The following is a 20,092-nucleotide window of genomic DNA, read 5'->3' as shown; positions in this document are numbered from 1 at the left end:
TCTTATGAGATGAAAAGGAGCTGACCGCGGCAAAGAAAGTAAAATAGAACATGCAATCTATTAACTATGCTGGAAACCACTTATGCCACAAAGAAATGGGTGCCAGGAAGCAAAAACTTCCACAAGAAATTAGGGAGGGGAAAAAGGGGGAAGAAAAAAGAAAAAAAAAAAAGGAAAAAAAGTCACCGGTAGCTGGGAGAAGAGTACAGGCTCATTACCACATCTGAGCTGTTGAATAATAACCGCTGGTTTTCTGTAGCTCTTCATCTGTTTTTCTGTTCATTTTTGTCCTTCTGTTTAACCTTGCCGGGTAAAACACATCTCCAAGGACAAATAAAAATGATATTCTTACCAGTGCTGCTGACTTTGCAACCTGTCAGAAAACTGACTAAACTTGAAGCTCCTTCAGTCAGTCACTTTAAAATATAGTCAGCATTGTGCTTAAAAAGAAGAAGAGGAAGAACAAAATACAGGAATTCAACACCAGGATTACTCTGCTGAATATTAAGACGTTCCAACAGGCTCTGGGAGAAACAGCACAAATGTTGTGATGCGCAGTGTGACAAAGGGAAATGCTGCATAATATTAGGCTTGGTTTTTGCATTATGGTGCAGATACTTAATTTGTCTTCATTAAATATATATTATATCAAAGCATATTTAGATCCAGAAAGGTGGCCTGGGAACTAGAAAATGCTGTTAAAACATGGACCAAAGAAATGTTAATTAATTTCACTAGGTTCACACTTCACCTGTCCGAGGAAAAATGTCTGGTTTTTAGCATTTGAGAGGGTGAAATCTGCAGCAAGTGCTTTTGTCATTACTTATAGTCATCTTCCCTGGAAGCATTTCCATGGTTTATGTGCACCACATGTGGATGGAGAACCTTAATTTCTTTTAGGAAATTTTTCTGCTTCAGATGCTTCTCTGCTCCTTGGAGATGGGCCTACGGAGTTAGACGTGCAGCCCAAACAGGCTGAAGGCATCTGCAGATCAGGAGGTGCATCTACCATCTTCTGTCTCTGACAAAGACTGCTTTCAAACTGTCATTAGGACATGAGCAGAGCAAAGCAAGAGTGACTGTTCAGAAACAGCCTCAGGTTGCTCAGGGTCATGACAAGAAAGGTAAAATTAGGATACCACCGCTGTCCTTTGCCTGCACGTTTCCTGTATGCCAGCCTGGCCCGTGTTATTCATCCCTTCTTATATTCTAACAAGCAACACATTCTGGTTTATGAGCAGTGGGTGCATAAAATGAGAAGCTGTGTGGCTAGTTAGGCTGCGTATGTGTGGGGCAGTGGTGGTTCTTTGTGAAGCAACTGGTTCAAATCCCTGGGCAAGAACAAATGAGGGAGGAGAAAACGTGGACACAGTCAGCTGTAGGAACAAGGTGAACTCTAGAGCAAAAGATGTAATTTTTCAATCAAGCTTTTAATGAAAAGATCATAAAATAACAGTTTCTCATCACTGTACATTAAGACTGCAAATTTCTGAATGCTGAGATCATATTATAATTTCTGTATCTTTTTATATGACACTTGAGTTGAAGCCACAACTCTGTGTGGCTCTGACCTGAATTCAAGCTCTTGAAGGAAATGAACAGAACATTGCAGCAGGAATGTCGGCCTTTACCTTGCCCTGCCCTCTTCTCCCCCTCCCCAGGAAACATCCAGGGCACCTAGACTGACTGACAATTAAGGCTTAAAATTAAAAAGAGAGAGAGAGAGAGATGGAACATCCCCTTTTTAGTTGTATTTAAAGTATTAAAATAAAGTGGGGGAAAATATCCAGCGAGCCAAAACAAGGTCCTGTCCTCATTAGAAAAGTTATCCTCAGCCAGTTATCCTCAACTCTTGTGGAAGTTAGAGCAACAGTTGTCCAGGTGCTTCGATTGATAATTTGTGAACGAGAAAGTTTAAAAAACATCCCACTCTTCAGGAAAAGCAAGCACTATGAGGTGTGTCCCATAACTGCCAGCAAATTTTGTAGCACAAAGGATTGTTTTAAACCTTCCCTACAGCATCCCACGGGGTCTTCTCTGTTCAGAAAACACCGATCCGTTTGTCTCTATATTTTGAAGCCACTGGGCTTCAAGGAGAAGAGACAGCAGTGAGGTGGAACAGCTAAACAACAAATTAATTTCTCTCTCTAAATTTATGTTTCAGTATTTTTGAGTCATGTTAGTTAAAAGAAGGAAAGCAGAATAAATAGTTGTTACATTGTGGCACAGAGATGAACTAGGGCTGAAATGAAGAAGCCTTCCTAAGAGGTCCAGCTGGGAACTCTACAGCAGAGCTGGAACTGCCTCACAGAGGATCCTATAGCTTTTGCTTTTACAAGGAAAGTAGCAAATTTAGTGAGTGTCATGGGAAATCATCAAAGGTAAAATTGCTTTCTTCCCCTACCCTGAAAAAAATGCAAATACAAGGAGTGGAAAGGGGCTGAAAATTGACTGCTTGCCTCCTTATCTCCTGCACTAAAAAGAGGACAATAAGGTCCCATGGGACTTAAAATATTGCAAAAGCAGTTTCTAGCTACTGAAAGCAACCTCCAAATTTTGTTTTTCAAGAATGTGACCAGTTCTGGAGTGAAAGAGTAAGCCTGTGGAAAAAAAAGGGAGTTACAGTAAATGAAGAGACTTTGTTGATGTTGAGAAAATCATTAAGTTTAAACAAAAACAACAACAACAAGAAAAAATGCTAGAAGACCAATTAAATATTCCAGGATCACAGGTCAGAGCTCATTTAGAATTTAAACTCCTGCTTAAATAAGTGTTTAATCAAACATGCCATCTCAGTGATGAGCATTTCTGCTGGCTAGAGAGAGCTAGATGTTTACCATTTAGCTCCTCAAACCCATTTAAACTGTAGGGAGGATTTTTTTGCTTTGTTTTTGATTTACTTTTCCCTTAACTCCAGTACAGCTGATTGGAAAGGCTTCTGGATTCGGCATATACCCGGCAATCAACAAACATCCCTTTCTTCATGCTAATTTTTAAGGTCATTGCAGGTCCATAACTGCTAACTCTAGCAATACTGGAATGAGAGGCTTTGTAAAGTACAGCTTTTCCCAGGGACTCTTACCACCTCACGTGGTAGGGAATCTGATGCTTCAGTATTGTTTGCGAGGCCCGTCACAAAATGGCACAAATGCTGCTGAGTTTGGCACGAAGCTTCCTCTAGCTACCTTGGGCATCGCCTCCCCACCTTTGAGATCCTTATTGCTTCTACAGTAAACAGTAAAAGGAGGAAGAGAGGGGGTTTGGTAAAGGAGCTTTGTCCTGACCTTCAGGACGTAGACTCCCCTCAGTCACAAGTTGCAATCGGAAGCACACACCTGTTCCTCTGATAACTTTTACATTCTCTGAATTTTGCCAGCATTTACCCCAGAATTCATTTTGTTTGACTGAGTGCGCTGGATGTTTCCCTGGTCAAGACCCATATTCCTGCTTTTCGGAACTGAAGCGACACGGTAAAATACTGCTAACCCAGACTTTGAACCTGCACTGCTTGAAAACAATGCTTTCCACACACACGAGAGAGAGGAAAAAAAAAAACAAAACAGGAATCTTAAAAGAGTGACACTGTAACTGGAAACATTTAAATACAGCAAAACATAAATTCCTCTTCTATGCAAAGCTACAAAAGTCCAGTCTTTGTATTGTCTTCACAGGTTATGGTTTATGGCTATGCTGAGAGTCTCTGAGATTCTTTTTTTTTTTTTAATATATTTTTTTCATTTTTTTGAAATCCTGTAGAGAAGACCCTGCGGACACATCTTTGTGTTTGCAACTTTCTGAATTACATTGCAAAACTGTGCATACAGAATCTGAGAAATAAATACATTCATTACTGCACATACATATTGATACAAAAACAACACTGTCAAATAGTGTTTGCACCATCTTTGTTAGATATTAAGACCAGGCAAAATTAATATTTCATTTTCCATCAGCCCCCCCCCTCAAATGTTTGAGGTGGCTTTGGTGTAGAAGGTAAAAGCTACAAAGGGTCAAGACTAATGATGGGGAATTTAAAAAAAAAAAAAATCCTTTTTTTTTTTGGCTTCAGCGGTAGTTTAGCAAACCATCTTCATTGGTCATCTTTAGACTGTTCTAACATGCAAATCAAGCTTAGGTTTCACCTAGAAAGCCTTGCGGGTTTTGGTCGGTCTCTTTGCGCATGACTGTAAGGTCTGGAGTGAATCCATCCAGCTGTTCAACTAAAAGGTGGCTCGGACAGTCCAAACAGTGTAGCGCAGGCCCCAGCACAGCTCTGGACAGAAGCAGGAGGCTACGTGCCTGCGCTCTCGCCCTCACCCCAGACCCTTAAAGCTACCCAAGTCACCACCTCATCCTCGCGTGGACGTCGGCTGCCTCTGCGCAGCCCCTGCCCGGCGCGGTGGGGCGGTTCAGAGTTGTGCGTACTCTGCCACGTCAGCAGCCACAGAGCCTCACAGAAGCTGCGTGCCAATAGCTCTTTGGTGTCTTCTGTGGTCTCTGTGGCTCCTGCTAACTCCCCTAGATGCACAGAGCTGGGCTTTTTTTTTTTTTTTTTTGCCAGGTATTTGGTTTTGGACATTTTGCAGTAAGGACCGGAAAACAGTTCAGCCCAGCTCACCCATGGCTAGCGTTAAGGAGATGTGCTGGGTACAGCGACTCCCACCATCTTCTGCCAACACCCTTCTCTGATCTCCAGAGCTTCTTGCATCTCTCTCTACCCTCTGTTTACCCACTCATACTCCTCTGAGGAAGAGCTCAGCTGGTTTAGGCCAAATACCAATATTTGCCTCTCTGTTGCACCTGCAGACTGAGGGCCTGGGCAGCCCCAGCTGCGGTGGCCGGCGGCACAGCTTCGCATTGTGGCCCTAAGCCCAAAGCACCTCCTGCTTGCCCAGATGGAGACACTCCCAGGAGTGCCTCCGCACTACTGCCTGGGTCTCTTCCGTGATGCCCCTCTAGGGTTGAAGACAAAAATCCTAAATCTCCGTGCCATATTTCTGATCGCCCTCCCCGAGCAGTGCTGGAATGCAGGCTGTGTCGCAGGTTTCCCCTCTCGGTTTGGGGAACGCTGCAATAGCCTTCAGACAAACCAATGGAAAAAGCAAAGATTAATTTTGACTGGCCCCTAGATCTGTTGAGGTCTGAAACTGTAAAAGTTTATGTAAACAATGAGATAAATATATTAGTACTTTTCTGAGCCAAGTGAGGTTCCATACTCATTCAAATGTGCTTTGGTTTAAAAAATAGTTTTGTGAATTTGGGTATGAGCTTCTTTATTTTTTATACAACTTTTGCTATTTTATCTTTTTTTTTTTCCTGTTATTCCGAAAACATTCTGGAACTAAGTGACTAAAGCATATACTTAAGCTGCCAGGCCTCTTTTTTTCTTTTTTTTTTCTTTTTTTGTTGTTTTTAAATTGTTTTATTCCTCTTGAGGCTCTTTGTGTATTTCAAAAAAAATTTAAAATAAAATTAAAAAAAAATGCAACTCCCTCCCCCCCACCCTAAAACTCTTAAAATCTTAAATATGAAACTAGTGTTTTGCTTTCTCATTAAAATACAGAAAAATGTTTGATACAATACTATGTCGTACAAATGCAGTTGAGTGTTCAGGCCCCAAGCAGGCCTTAAACAGTCCCTGAAGTTTTGAGTATTATTAGTTATTCATTATTACTGTCACAATTTGGAAAATGTTGTTTATACTCAATCTATGGAACACAACTTTACACAGCTACTTGAAAAAAAAGAACAAAATTTCCTTTTGTACAATACTCTCGCTGTACACAGACTTTATGTCGTATTGTTTAAGTGCTGGGGGAGGGGGATAAAGTTTTAAAAAACGCTCCGGAAAAAAAAAAAAAGAAAGAAAGTAAAATTCAAATAGCATTGGGTCCTGAATCTTCACAATGATTCTCAAGGCTTAAAAAAAACAAATGAAGTGGGGGCCTAGGGGTTAGGAGAGGCTGCATTACCCATACACATGCTGTAAAAATGGAATTAACCGAGGGGAGCAGGTTGTGGCCCACCGCGGGTCCGGCTGTGCTTCCCCTTGGCTGCTCGGGCCCAGGCAGCCGCAGCTCCGGCTGCTCCCAGGGGGGCTCTGCTCAGGCGCCCGCCCGCTGTCCCCAGCGCCAGAGCCACCGCAGGGCAACAAGTCAAGGGGGCAGTGGCAGCCGAAAGCCACAGCGGGGGGCAGAGCTCAGCGCCAGCTGCGCAGTGCTCACCAAAACAGCTAAAAATTGTTCCGGCAAGCTGGGCTCCACTGGTCCGGAGCCAGGCAAGGGGAGCTGTGCTCGGGAGGCAGCCTGGGATCCAGCTCAGCTTGCGGGCTGCTGGAGGGAAGGGAAAGGCAGGGTCAAAGTGCCTAGGAACTAATCTTGCATGGCTGTCCCTGAGCCCTGCTGAGACTTGCTCCGAGAAAAAGGAAGATGGCAAGGCTTTCCCTGTCTAAGCCCGAGACGACTCCGGGGACGTTCTCAGGGGGTTGGCAGGGAATCGAGGGGAGAAGAATTCAATATATATTCAAAACGTGGAAGTGCTAAAGACACTAAAAACCCACCTAACCCCACAAAAGAAAACAGTGCATCTCAGCACAATGAGAAAAAAGAAGGCCAAGCTCCCCTCATGCCCCCAGCTCGCAGCGGGGCCGGAGCAGGCAGACAATGGCACGAGCAGAAGCACAGCGGAGCGGGCAGGAGAGGGGCGAGCGTGTTCCCTGTAACGTGACACCAGGCCAAGGCGCAGTTTGGTTCTCTATTGCTTGGAGCCTGGATTCCAGTTTCCTCAGTTCATTCAATTGACCCAAAAACTTCTTTTGGACTAGTCTACCTTAAAAAACAAAACAAAACAAAACAAAACAAAAAAACAGAAAATGAAGCTTATATTTCTTTGTTTTAGTTAAACATGCTCACTTTTTCCTTTTTTTTTCTTTTTTCTTTTTTGGTCAAAACTTAAAAAAATTGGTTTTGTTTTTTGTTTTTTAAAAAAGACAAAATGTGAGGTTTGGTAAACCCTACGCATAGAGACTATACTGGTTTGAGCAGAAAAAAAATATGAAAAAAACACAAGTGTAAACCTTACTCAATTCAGAAGGGATGATTCTACTGGCTGTGAATTTTTACCACCACAGTCACGGGAGGCTTGAAATAAGCCATAGCTTTCCACAAGGTCACGCCAACAAAGTCAAGGGGGCCAAGAATCGGTGGGCTACGTTCTCTGTCTTCTCTCCTAAACCAATAGCAGCTGTTGGCTGTGATGTCTTATGCAGATGTTGCAAGAACATTTTGTTTCTTTTTCTTTTCATTTTTCTTTCTTTTTGTGTGCGTGTGTTAAATTGTCTAAAAGGGAGGATATGAAACACTTTGGTTTGCTTTTTCCTCCTCTCCCCCACCTTATTGCACTCTGGATTCTAGTAAATTATAGGCTGCTATGCCCTCACCCTCTGTCCTGCCAGGTGTTTGCAGACTGACCCAGATGTGCTGGGGGAGTGGAAGATGAGGGGGACATTTTCCTCTCCCCAAAGTATCCAGAGTCAATAAACAAAGCTGGAAAGGGCCCAGAAAGCTCAGAGAAGTTTTCTTCTTTTATCTAAAAGTTACTACAACCAGCCAAGAGACTGCCAGCAAGCCAATCCAAGCAGCCAGCACAGCTTCTGGAGCTGCATATTTTTTGCTTTGTCTTTGGCCAAGCTTTGCGTTAACATTTCTCTATCTGACTTTCGATGGAAGGACAGGGTGGTAAAAATCCCTTAACTTTAATTTAGCTTCTACTTTTATACATTTAATTACTTACAATAAGAGAAAAAAATGCCTAATCTTTCACTAACCATCTTATTGTTCTCATGAATTCAAGAGGTAGCAAAGGTAACAAGTCTGTCCACACAGACTCGCTCTTTAGTGAGGGAGGAAAGCTAAAAACATACACACACACAAAAAATAAAATAAAAAATAATAAAAAAGTACCTAAGGAACTTGTAGCAAGTCCAGCCTACATCAAACCCCCTCCCCACCCACCCACCCTAGAATTAACCTCAGACCTTCCAGTTCAAACATTCACATAAACGTTACAATGGTTTTTCCTTTAATAAAACAAGTACCTCTAAGCAAAGAATATTCATACGAAACTACTAGAAAAGTAAAGACGACCCCCTGCTCACTGAAGGAAATTCCCAGGGCATCCAGTCCCTGTTCAGTCATGGGTAAGGCAGAAGAGGTTTGTGTGTTTTGTGGGAAAAGGTGGCATGTGGTTATGCGTGCCAGGGATAAAGATCAAAATGAAAAGAGGGAGGGACGGTGAGGGAAGCATCACCATTTCTTGAAGTGAAGCACCCTGGCGGTGCACGCCTCGGTAGGCTGCTCTCCCCACCACGGGCAGCCCATGGGGACGGCTGGTGGGTCCCACCACTGCTGTGGCTTTCCCACCGTATCCGAAGGGGCTGCCGACCCTGTGAGATGGTCCACAGACACAGCTGCCGTGCTCGTGAGGGCAATTCTGTGTTATTCACAGCTGCTCAGACCGCTGAAAAGATGTACTTTTTTTCTTTAATGGCAAGAAATGCCCCTACTGAGTTGGATGTGAAAAGAGGACGTGAGTAGGGTAACAGCAACACAAAGGAACGAGGCAGGGAGGAGGCAGCCAGTGGAGGTCAAAAGTTCCCCCACAGTCCTCCTTCCCGCTGCAGGTAATCAATATGGCAAAGAAGTCAACATGCTCAAAAAGAAGTGGCATTTCTTGCCAGATCACCAAGATTTGGAGGGAGAGTTGGACTAAATGCATCAGCTTGGCTGTGGACCTTTCTTTTTTTAAAAAAAGGGAAAAAAGGAACTTTTTTTTTTTTTAAATGTTAAAGCTACATTTGTTTAGGCCTCCCATGACTGAACAGAGTGTGGGGAGCTGCCCCCTTTTTTGTTTTTTTTTTTTTTCTTTTTTCTTTTTTTTTAAGCAGCAAGTCTACAGAAAGGTAAATCACTGCGGATGGGCTCGAAGCTCATTCTGGAGTCTTTGGCTTATGTGGGAGAGGTATGCATTCGCAGGTGGCTGATCAGATTGCGCTGCTGGGTGAATTTCCCACCACACAGTTGACATTCGTAAGGTTTTTCTCCTGAGTGGACACGCATATGCTCTGTCAGTCGGTACTGCCGGGTAAAGCGCATCCCGCATTCCTCGCAAGCAAAGGGCTTGAGCCCCAAGTGGCTGCGCATGTGCCGTGTCATGGTGCCCCGCTGCGTGAACATCTTGCCGCAGATGTTGCAAGGGAAGGGCCGTGTCAGCCAGTGAGTCTTCTCATGCTGTCGCAGCGTAGCTGGATCCTTGTAGCTCTTCTCACACACCGAACACTTGAAGGGCCGGGACTCCGCGGCGTAGGACTGGTTGGGGTTGGACAAATCCTCAGCTTCATCCTTGCTGCCGTACGTACCTTCCTCCTTGATGTAAAGGTCTTCCTCGGTGTGCGTCTCCACGTGGGCGTTCAGCTGCTCGGAGCTGGGGAAGCCTTTGCCACAGGGGATGCAGACATACAGGTTGTCACCGTAGGCCACTGGCTCAAACCCCTCCTGCCGGTAGACGTAGTTTGCACTGGTGTGCCCGCCGCTTTCACTCTCGCTCTGGCCGCTGTCATCGCTGTTCTCCTTCCCGTTTTCCACCTCCTCCTTACACGCGTAGGGCAGGTCTGCGCCATAGGCGCCGGCCAAGCTCCGCTCCACAGATTTGGACAAGGGCCCCAGCAGGATACCGTTGGGCAGCCCTTCGCCCTCGTCCCTGTCTTTGCTCCCCTCCTTTCGGTCAAAGGCGCTGTCTTTCTTGATCCACTCCTTCTTGCGGGACGAGTGCCGGAGGCCCTTGCGCTGGCTGCCCTCCGTCAGCGAGTGGTGGCACTCCTCGCTCAGATCCATCTCCATGGGGTCGCTGCTGTCCGCCATGCTGTGAGGGGCTCCGACTCCGGACTCGTCGAATGATGAGGCACTGTTGGCTGCGGGGGCTGAGGCAGATTGGGGAGAGCCATGCTGGCTTTCGCTGTGCTGCGTGTCATCATGGGAGGCTGCAACAGGGAGCGACGGGCTTTTTTTGGACAGATCGAGGCCTAGCTCCTGGTCGCCGGTGCTCCCGTTTGCACTGCCGCCCCCACCGCCGTTCTTACTGGCTCCCCTGCTTAAGGAGTGACAGTTCTCTTGGTTGGAGCTGCTGATGAAGACCTCGTCATCGGAGAGCTTTCCCTTTGACAGCTCCTTTGAGTGCGAGCCCTTCATCCCCTCATTTGACCCTGAATAGCGAGCTTGGATGACCGAAGCGGTGGAAAGTCTCTGACTCCTGGCAGATCTCCCGACCCCAAGGCCACCGGCCTTGCCAGCAAAGGACTTGCTGTTCCGCTTCAGCTTCTTTCTGCAGAGAGCTGCCAGGTCGTGCAGTTGGAGGTAGCTTGCTGCGGTGAGGAGAGCATTAAAGTTCTGTTCACCGGGCTGGTCAGTCGTTAAGAGCTTACCAGTATAAATAAAGTCCAAGATCTGACGGAACACGGTGGGGTTCACCATGTCCGTGTCTAAGTTAATCAGGTTGTCATGCAGGACAAGGGATTTGAAATACATGCTGCTGGCTGCCAGGATGTTCTTATGGGCACGAAACAGGGCATTTTCTACCACAATGATCACATCACAGAGGAAACCTTTGGCTCGTTGCTGGTTCAGCTGCAGTAGCAGTTGTTTGGCATGATTTGGCAGTTCCATCTCCACCTTCTCTTCCTTTCACCTTCACTTTACCACCTGCAAAACAGGAGGACGAGAAGTGTGAACCTGCTGTTTCCACTTGAACAAGTCGACATTTAATAAACTGGCTTAACACGGTGCAGGCTGTGTTCGGCTTGACACTGACTAGGGAGGCCTGGGTACGATCCAGCCTTGCAAGCTGTGATCCCGCTTGGAGTACAGAGAGAAGTGGTTCTCATGCGAAGATTTCAAGTCTCAAAAACCAGATTTGCGAGTATCTTTTTACAAAAGAAATCATCATTGGCTGGAATTAGTATTCAAAAGATACCAGCGAGAAAACAATAGTTAGGTAGAGAGGAAAGCTGTTTCCCTTCCCTGGTGCAAATCTGAAGGGTGAATGGGGAGATAGAAAAAGGGAAGAAAAAAGAAGCATCTACCTCTCTGCCATTTGCATATCTGAGCATGCAAAATAATTAGCACAAGCTGCAGCTTCCCTGCTTTACCATGTAGTTTGTTTCCTGGCTTTTACATGTTGAAGTCTTACAAAACCCGGTGGCTCTGGGATTGAGAAAATGACATGTATCAACTAAATCTGTAGGAGATGGAATTAATCACACTGAGGTGCGAATGGGAAATCTCCTTAAGAGTATGAAAGGCTGCTTTAAAAACCAGCCCCCTGGCAACATCCACATCCCAATCCACTAACCTTAAGGGCTAGAATCAACCCTGAACTGGCTGAAATTCAGGGTGTTGAGCCAGCTAAATGCCACCAAAAGTCTTCGGCAATCTGAAACTGTTTTCTTAAGTCAATTCCCCTCCCTTAGTTTTGGAGGAATTTTGTTTAAACTGATAAAGTCAAATAACCTGTCTCAAGTCACAGTCTCTCTACCCTGAAATACTGAGAAGAGAGAAAGATTGTGGTTCCCTCTGTGTAGTTCATGTATTTCACAAACAGTATTTATGATGTGTTTTAGTTTGGATATTTATATTGACCTTCCCACCAGTATGACACTTAGGAAACATCTACTTTGAGAAGGATCAGAATTAACTAACTACAACTGCAAATTTGGTAGATAGTAAAGCACATAAAAACTAGAATTTAAAGTTGGGGCTGCGGTCAGAAATCCAAGATCTTTTTCTTTTTTACTTTGTTGTTGAGATTTTTGTTTGAAAGTGCCAGCTATTATTTGTAATAGACTTTTATCTGTTAGTTTAAAGTTGTTTTAAAGCAATTGCTGAGTTTCAAACATAGGAATTAAATACCAGACACAAACCAGCTACCTTTAGCCTTCTTCTTCTTCATTCCTTTCCCATTTCATGTTATTATTGAAACAGATTTCTGCTGGCCATACATCCATAGAAATGAAGAGCTTAAGTTTTGTCTTAAAATCATCTTGAGTTAATGTTTTTATTGCTTGTGAGCCCCATTACCACATTCTGTCCCATCAGACTTCAAATGATGAAGCATTAGACTGAATTATCTTCTCTCAGGGTCAAGTATGTGTACTTGAGAAAAAGAAATATGAGTGATACTCTCCTTAGTAAAAATAAGCCTTCTTCAAACGTGATTCTTACTGACTGGTGATAAATAGAAATATTTCATTTGGCAGAAAGGTGGTAAATTTACATCATCCATTTCTGTACAACAAAAAGATTTTTCTTTATGAAAAAAGCTACAGAAAAGTAAACTAATGCGGTTTTTCCTCCCATACTGCTGACTCGCTAGCATGGTAGTTTTGTGGTTACCAAAAGATCTGCCAAGGATGTGCCTCCCTTCTTCCACAGGACACATTTCTTCACTTGGCTAGCCTGAAATTCGGTTAGGCATTTGGTACAATTTCGTGGCCGTAGTTCAGTGCACCGGCACTTAGTTCAGCACCCGCATCGATCTCAGGGGCTTTTCACCTTGACCCACAGCTAAAATGACTGCTCTGCTTTTCTGTTCTGTTCGCATCCGTTCCAGCAGTGGATGAGAACCACAGTAGATGGGGCATTCGCCACTGTCCCTTTGGCACATTAATACTGTTCCCTGAGGTAGCCGGCTTTAAAAAGGGTTGCAGCCAAAGAAAGAAATGCAGGCTTGCCATGGTATTAGCCAGTTAGTTCTTCTCTCTCTGTAGTGTTTCTGCCATAGAAACTCGTTCTGCAGCATCACAAAAACATGACAGAGACAGGGATTACCAGCACTCAGCAGTGTTGAGCACTTTAAAAACGAGTTTTGCTGTAATTAGCTACATCAGAGTTGCAGCACGCAGGCGATGTGTCTGGCTTTAGTGGCTTGCTTCCAGAATTGCTGATTAAAAGGAGGAAGCAACAAGAGAGGCACCAAATACCCACTTTTATCTAACCAGGCCAGTAAAAGCACTTACTTCTGGGTCACCAAGATATATCGATAGGGAAGGACAAAAACACGGCTTGCAACGTAACGCAGCATCTCTCTCTATATATATGCATCATGCTCAAGAGACAGCCTATTACTACACTATTTCACTGCAGATAGAATGGTGCTTCTCCATGCATATAGCACACAAAATCCCTCAATATAATTTTTAAGTGTTCCGTGAAAAAGAAATGCAGGAAGGGAAAGGAAACAGCATACCCAGTATTTTTTTCCTAAACAGACTAAAAAAAAAAAAAGTATGTTACTGAACTAAAAGTCTAAAAGTGAGCTAATTTCCCATTCATGTGGCATTTGAAGCAGTGGCCTAGAAATCTCTGTATATGTGCTTGTCTAAGCCTTTGCAAAAAGTCAAGGATTGCTGCTGCTACTGACAGGAAATGGGTTTGGATTTTTACTTCTGGTTTCTCTTTCTGCTTTAAATGATCTTGAAGCCAGGTAATGAGCCTGCAGGGAAAGCCCTGGAAGCCGATGCAGAATTATAGTTTTGCTTTTTACTGACCTTTATGAGGAAGATAATGTTATTATTAAGTCTCAGGACATTCTGCAGCAGAAAAATTAGCACAGTACAAGTTGTTTAAATTACTTCTATTTATCTCACCTGTCGAATTTTACAAAAGTACTCAAAGTAGGACATAAGTATGGGGTCGGTTATTACCTTTAGGAGGTTTTAAAAGCAGTGGTCAGCTATAAGTACTACAACACTGCCTATCATACTTGAATTTGTTAGCTGAAGTCAAACATGGATTTATCAACCCCAACAAAATGAATGTAATAGAATAAGGCAGGAAAACCTTCAGCCTAGTTTAGAGCCCCATGTTTAAAACTTTCCCAGGAATTGCCCACTGAGTGCTTTTACCGGGACAGCAACGTGGGTCAGAGAACACACCCTTTTACTGGCGTACCTTTGTTAGCAAAAGCTTTATAGCATCACCCTGGCTTCTGTGTCTTGTGTAGTCCTGAGCACAAAGAAATCCATTCCAAGATGTCTTCCAGAGCTGACCAGATATAAACACTTCTTAGCAATGATGCATTTTTGGGGTAGGGAAAGAGGGGGGTGTTGGAAATCTTGTTAGCAAAGAGAGAAGCAGGCATTATTCCTTAATCTATGGCATTCCTAAGATCTCACTTCTAGCTGAAAGCATGGGACCAAAGATAACTACAAGGTTAAGTCCAGCATAAAAGTTAGCAGATCTTCCCAAACAAATGGCAGGTGCAACCTTACAAAGCCTTGCTATCCATTAGTTTGCAGAGAATGGCTCTTAACAAACCCTGAACATGTGGCTACCACCACCAATAACAACAACAAAAGCCCCAGAAGTCCCTGAAAAATTGCAGTGGTTTATATTTCATGTATTTCAGTATCATTTTAAGAACCCTTCCTTTTCTTTTTTCTACATGTAAATATGAAAAATAAACTCCCCATTCAGAGGAGCCCTGGCTAAGAAGAGGCTCAGATGCATTTCAGGATAAAAAAAAAAAAGACAAAACCAAAACCAAACAAACCTAAAGAATATGTAAATATCTTACTGGGGGCCACAGTCTATTAGCATTGAAGTTGGTGTGCAAAATTTCATTCCTTTGCATTTAAAACAATCACAGAAGGCTTTGTTCAATTAGCATTCGAGCTGTTTTTTCAGATTTAGGTTGCTTCCTAGTCATTCAAGGCACACAGTTTTCAGAGCAGTGAACCTGCCTAGATATTCTTGTGCAAGTGAGGAAGGAAGCAAGGCTGAGGCTCTCCACTACCTCCACCATATCCATGACACTGAGACACAGCACATGCAAAGGTGTGGGAAATACAGGGCACAAATCACAGAATACAGTAATGCTGCAAGCAGATGCCACACATCAAACAAAGCTACGCAAGCTAAGAGCTGATAGCATTTCCACAAGCAATTGTGCCCAGGGAGCTTGGTAGCTGTGAGTTGCTGTGCCCAGTCTGGAGCACACGGTGTATGAAGATGGTGCAGAACGTACCAGCTGCTCCAGGAGCTTTGCTGCTCTCACTACAAAGCAGGAAAAACGTAATTTGCGCTCAATTTCCATAAGGACTCTGGAAATCACTAAAATTAGATTGCCAAATGCAGGAGAAGAGGAATGCCTTCACCCCGTTAAGTAGCATAAAATCTACATATTCATTACAGATTTGATTCTCTTTAATATTGCTACATCTCTTCATAAAAGTAATTCCGGAATGAATGCTAAATGTGTTATCTTAGCAACCTCTGGCAGGAGATGCTATTTGATTTCACCTCTGTGTTATAGATTGCAGCATATGAATATTGTTTACCTTTTAAGAAGCAACACCAGTGAAGCAAAGAATCAATCAAAAACAGATCTAAGGAATCACTCATTTCACGTAGAGGATTTGTGGATGGATGAGAAGGCTAGACACCGAGCACCTGAGCAGTGCACTAACCGTACTGCAGATAAAAACCAACAAACAGATTAGATGTGATGTATCAAATTAGATGCCATTAAAGCACTAGCCTATTGTGCATGTTATAATATACTTAGGACAAGATAGTGGCCTGCTTACTTATATCTCTGCCTTTCCAAGCAGTTCTGCTGCACTGAGCAGACACTGCAGTAGTGAGCATGGGGAAGAACAAGACAAAACAAAATCACTCATTTTCTATGTTGGTCTTCCCACCAATTTACTTCTAACATTAAAAATACTGTGTCCATGTACTACTGGATCTGGGTGAATCTGAAACAGATCACTTTTTCACCCTTCAGTTTCAGAGGAACTAACTCTTTTAGAACACTGCGTGGAAGACCCCAGTGGGAAGAGCTTTCCTTTTGCTCACTGGCTCATCTGGTCTTCCTCTCCCCACATCCCAACGGAACTTATTTCCATGACTCTCCTGAGGTATCAGTGAGGTGGTCTTTCTTGGCTGCTAACCTTCCCCCTAGGAGCTGCAGTTGGCAGGTCATTAGCCCATGCCTTGTAAACGTATTCACATTCCAGAGCAGCAGAGGCAGACAGAGGAATGCACGAGCTGTGTTAGCCCACATGGTTCCCTATCCCCATCCCCTGCGAGCAGGCAGACAGCAGAATGTGGAAGCAGAGGCAAGAACGTGCACTTTTTCATCATTGGCAGTGGAGCAGCAAAAGCTCTTTGGGGTGATCTCAAGCAGAAAACAGGATGCAGCACCCTTGTTTTCACACAGAAATATCTCACACTTCAAAATAGGTAAGAACAACATGTCAAGTTACTCGGGAAGAGGTCTGCAGAGCTGGGCAAGGGAGAGAAAGCGACATGCAAGGCAGAGCAGGATGCACAGCTGTTGTTGCAATTGTGGACATGGAAAGGAGGAGAATGGAGGATTATTTCACAGAGGATACCAGATCAGCAAACTTAAAGTGGCCCTTATTTAGTTTGTTACATTCCAATTAGTGCCAGGCAGAACTGCCCTCCCGGCTCCCTGAAGCAGCTCTTGCAGGACTCCCACAGAAATGGAGTAGTTTTGCTTATGGACACAAGCACCTGTTTGGTACCCTTGTGCGGCAACGTTTGGACGTTTGGTACGTGGGCAATACATGCTCAACTGCTCCCAGCTCCTGGCCCAAAAAGGAGAGAAGATAAAGAGTCAGATGATGTCCCCAGTCCCTTCTCTTTCCTGTCCTAGAAGAGCAAGCAGAGCCTGACATGGCTAGTCCCTTCCCTACTGCATGGCAAACTGTACAGGGAAGGGGAATCGCCATGGGTGAAAGGGGTAGGGGCCCTATGTGCATGAAAGCACTAACATCAGGAGAGCAAAGTGATTTCCAGTCATTGCAAGGCTGCAGCAAAGCAGGAACACCTTGCTATACAAGCTGAGACTACGAGCAGTAGAATGCAGATTAACCACTTGGTTGCCGCTTACCATGCCAGGTACATTGGGCTAAAGGCACCTCCATCCAGTGCTGCCCGACGTGCCAGGTACATCCCATGATGTTCCATTGAAATCACAACAGGCCATCAATAGAACGTGGCTGCACGGATGCAGAATGGAGAACCAGGCGCTGTTAAATGCAATTAAAAAACTGCAATCAAAATTGAAACGTACATTTTAAAATGGCCACCTGCCTTAAAAATGTAAGTGCTAGAACAACCTCCCCTCCACCCATCTCCCCAGAGCTGCTGAACTGCAGTGAACACAGCAGAAGGCCTCTGCAAGTTTCTTGGTGACTTGCTCTGGCCATCTCCATTCGCGACTCCAACGGCACTGAGCTGCGGGGGGACCAGGTGACACAGATCCAGGAACAGCAGATCCCAGGGTGTCTGCACCAGCTTCCTTCTGCCCACAAACACAGGCAACTAAATATCATCATTTAGAAATGCTTCTACAACAAGAAGAACATGGTGCCAGAGCTTCATCGTCTTGTCCCCCGCATACAGGCAATGAAAGAAACACATAAATGCTGATCCTCTGCAGTGGGTCCTTTTCCCTGTCCCTCTTCCCAAGCCCCTGGTAGCCTGCGGTTGTAATTGAGCCAGGCCAAGTCCTTTGACTTTTGTTACATCTGTGGAGCAAGGAGGGAGGAGGGAAAAGGGGATATTGTGTACCCACTCCTGTTTATAATAATGCTTCACTCATAATTTAAGTCTCCATTCTTGGAGACTGGAGATGAAGCTGATTCATGGTGAACTGCAGCTCATACGAGAGTCACACAACTTAAGGTGTAATTCCACCCTTCCCTGCCCAAAGGTAAAAACAACAACATCCTTTGCATGCCAAGAAAAGGCAAGTCCCACAGACACACTCAGCTTGTCAAACCTAGGATATCCTCTGCAGTGCATATCCTCCTCCAGGAGTTCCTGTAATCAGCTCTGGCAGTTATCAAGGAGGATACTTGCAGGGCAGATGGCTAAGTACAGGTCTCTCTCTACAACTGATGCTGCTCCCCCAGTGGGAAAAAGAAACAACCCACTAGAAATAAGCCTGTGGCTGTTCAGGGATTTAAAATAGGTTTTTAGACCCTCCTGGCAAAGTGAAGCTTTTGCACAGCTCTTGATGGCTGCATGTCTCCAGCTGCGCTGTTGGAGATAGAAATCTTACACGTAAAAGGTTAGAAGAATATCGATTATCAGTTCAACCTTAAAAGACAAAAGGCCGAATGAAAAATGCTTACAATAAGAAATCTATCTGGATGACAGTGAATGGAAGGGAGGACAGTGGCCTGGCAGCTAGGAAGTGTCTTCACGAAAAGGACACCGAACGTAAGGAGATCTTCATTCTTCCTCGACATCTGCTGGGCTCAGGCCCAGGACAGCATGTTCCCATTATTCCCACCTGAGTTCTTACCCCACAGTTCTGTAACTAAATCCCTTCCACAATGAGCTAACAGGGCTTTTGTATTCAGATTGTCCTGTTTTGACTGCTATGGACTGTAGATTTTTAAATCTTGTCAATACAATGAAGAAATGAAATGTAAGCAAGTGTTTGCTTACTGACCTGGGCTACGCTGATCCAAGAGCATTTGCTGAACTACGGACAACAGGCCACTGCCAGCACAAACAGGCCAACGCACATTTAAATGGCCTGCAGCTTTAGACATAAAGGGCCTGAGCCCTGGGGAGCTGGAGCTCCCCTCTCCAACAGATCACACCCTCTAGACTCCCTAAAAGCAACGCACTTCATCCGCCAGCATCAGGACTCTGCAAAATCATCTGCAATACTCAGCTTAAGAAAGGCTCAATGCTGCATTGAGGTATTTTTTGGACTGGTTTCGAGACAGTAGCTCAAGAGCAGATTTACACCCAGATTACAGCAATTTACTTCTTGCTACTGTGAAGCAAGAAGCTCTTCTCCATAGTTGTGTTTCCCCTCTAGGGCAGAGATTAGCAGAGAACTGCTTAACACAAAGGTGTTTCCTACTGCTAGAACATCACGCTGCAGTCAGAAATAAAGCTTCCTGCCAATTCCTAAACAGAGCTTTTATATACTGTACATCTATTTTCACCATTGACATGAAGACTGCCCAAATCCTTCAGATAGGAGAAAAGCAGAGGCATGGACATCAGACATCTTGTCAGGCAGAGCCAGGCACTACAAACCCTTGCATGTCTGCAGAGCACAGTTGATCTCAGCACAGCAGTGACACAAATAAAGGCTCAGAAGCCAGGGAGCAGCAATAGATGTCGGGCCCTCCTGCAGCCCTGCACCAACTGAGCAGGCTCAGCTCCAGCTTGGTACTGCATTGCGAGTGGTACAGGCAGCTTTGATGCCCCACACTAATCTAAGGACTCCTTATTGCACTAAAATACCCACACAGCCAGTGGAGTAGCTCAGTCCTCAGAGGAGGAAGGGAACCCCTACCCACCCACCAGGTAGGGGCCCTTTGGTATGCAAAATTCCAGTTTCCCAGCTACCTTTGAGCCTTGATATACAGAATTCTCCCTTTACAATGCAAGAATTTAGGACATGACTAAAGGACTGCTGCTACCTCCCAGCTAATCCTAGAGAGTGTTAGGCAGAATCAACAACCCTATGAATTACATGGAGTGAGAAGATGCTTCTGGTCCTAAAAGCACAGGGCCTGTTCCTCGCTGTGGTGGGCTACAGTTGGCAGGGGGTGCATGGGGTGGCAGCTTCATGCCGGACATTGCTCTGGGGGCAAGAGCACGCAGCGTGGTGGGGAAGGAACGCTGTGACCCTTTTCCAGCTGAGACTGTCTTACAGCAGCCTCCCAGTTGCAGCACAGCTTTAGGGCTCTGAGTCAGCGCAGGTACAAGCTGATAGCTGGGTTGTGAAATGCAGCAGTTCTGGAGCAAATGCATGGCTTTCAGCTGTCCCGGCGACTGGGGAGGGATCTCCAGGACAGGGATGAAGCAGACAGCTGGGAGTGTTAAATCCACGAGCTGTTGTGACTCAGACCCCTTAGTTACAGGGTTTGTTAGAGCAAACAAGGCCTCAGAGTACTAGAAGAAATGGGAGAGGGTTTGATAAAGATCCTCTCAATTGGCCTGCTTATTTTTATTTCTTGTGTGGACTCAGCAAACTTTTC

General features: G+C 44.7%; 2 protein-coding genes across 9 annotated transcripts in view; one reads left to right on the top strand and one right to left on the bottom strand.

Moving 5' to 3' along the window:
- LOC308179544 (uncharacterized protein) overlaps positions 1-20,092 on the top strand; it is a 135,852-nt gene that overhangs the window by 57,690 nt on the left and 58,070 nt on the right. The gene's annotated exons all lie outside the window — the stretch shown is intronic.
- Positions 1,412-20,092, bottom strand: part of HIC2 (HIC ZBTB transcriptional repressor 2) — an 81,228-nt gene continuing 62,547 nt past the window's right edge. For 3 of the 8 annotated variants that reach the window (XM_080559856.1, XM_080559857.1, XM_080559855.1), the window contains 2 exons: positions 16,969-17,107; positions 1,412-10,754 (listed from right to left, as the gene is read on the bottom strand). In XM_080559856.1, the coding sequence (XP_080415982.1) occupies positions 9,006-10,718 (1,713 nt within the window). In that variant the 5' untranslated portion in view covers positions 10,719-10,754; positions 16,969-17,107 and the 3' untranslated portion in view covers positions 1,412-9,005. Of the gene's footprint in view, positions 10,755-14,000; positions 14,094-15,388; positions 15,522-16,968; positions 17,129-20,092 lie in introns of all 8 variants that reach the window. The other 5 variants (XM_080559861.1, XM_080559862.1, XM_080559860.1 and 2 more) reach the window with 4 other exon arrangements.

The sequence above is a fragment of the Anser brachyrhynchus genome (genome assembly GCF_964034855.1).
Source record: "Anser brachyrhynchus genome assembly, chromosome: 17".
NCBI classification, from domain to species: domain Eukaryota; kingdom Metazoa; phylum Chordata; class Aves; order Anseriformes; family Anatidae; genus Anser; species Anser brachyrhynchus.
The sequence above is the reverse complement of the archived record's forward strand: the minus strand, read 5'-3'. Positions and strand labels throughout refer to the sequence as shown.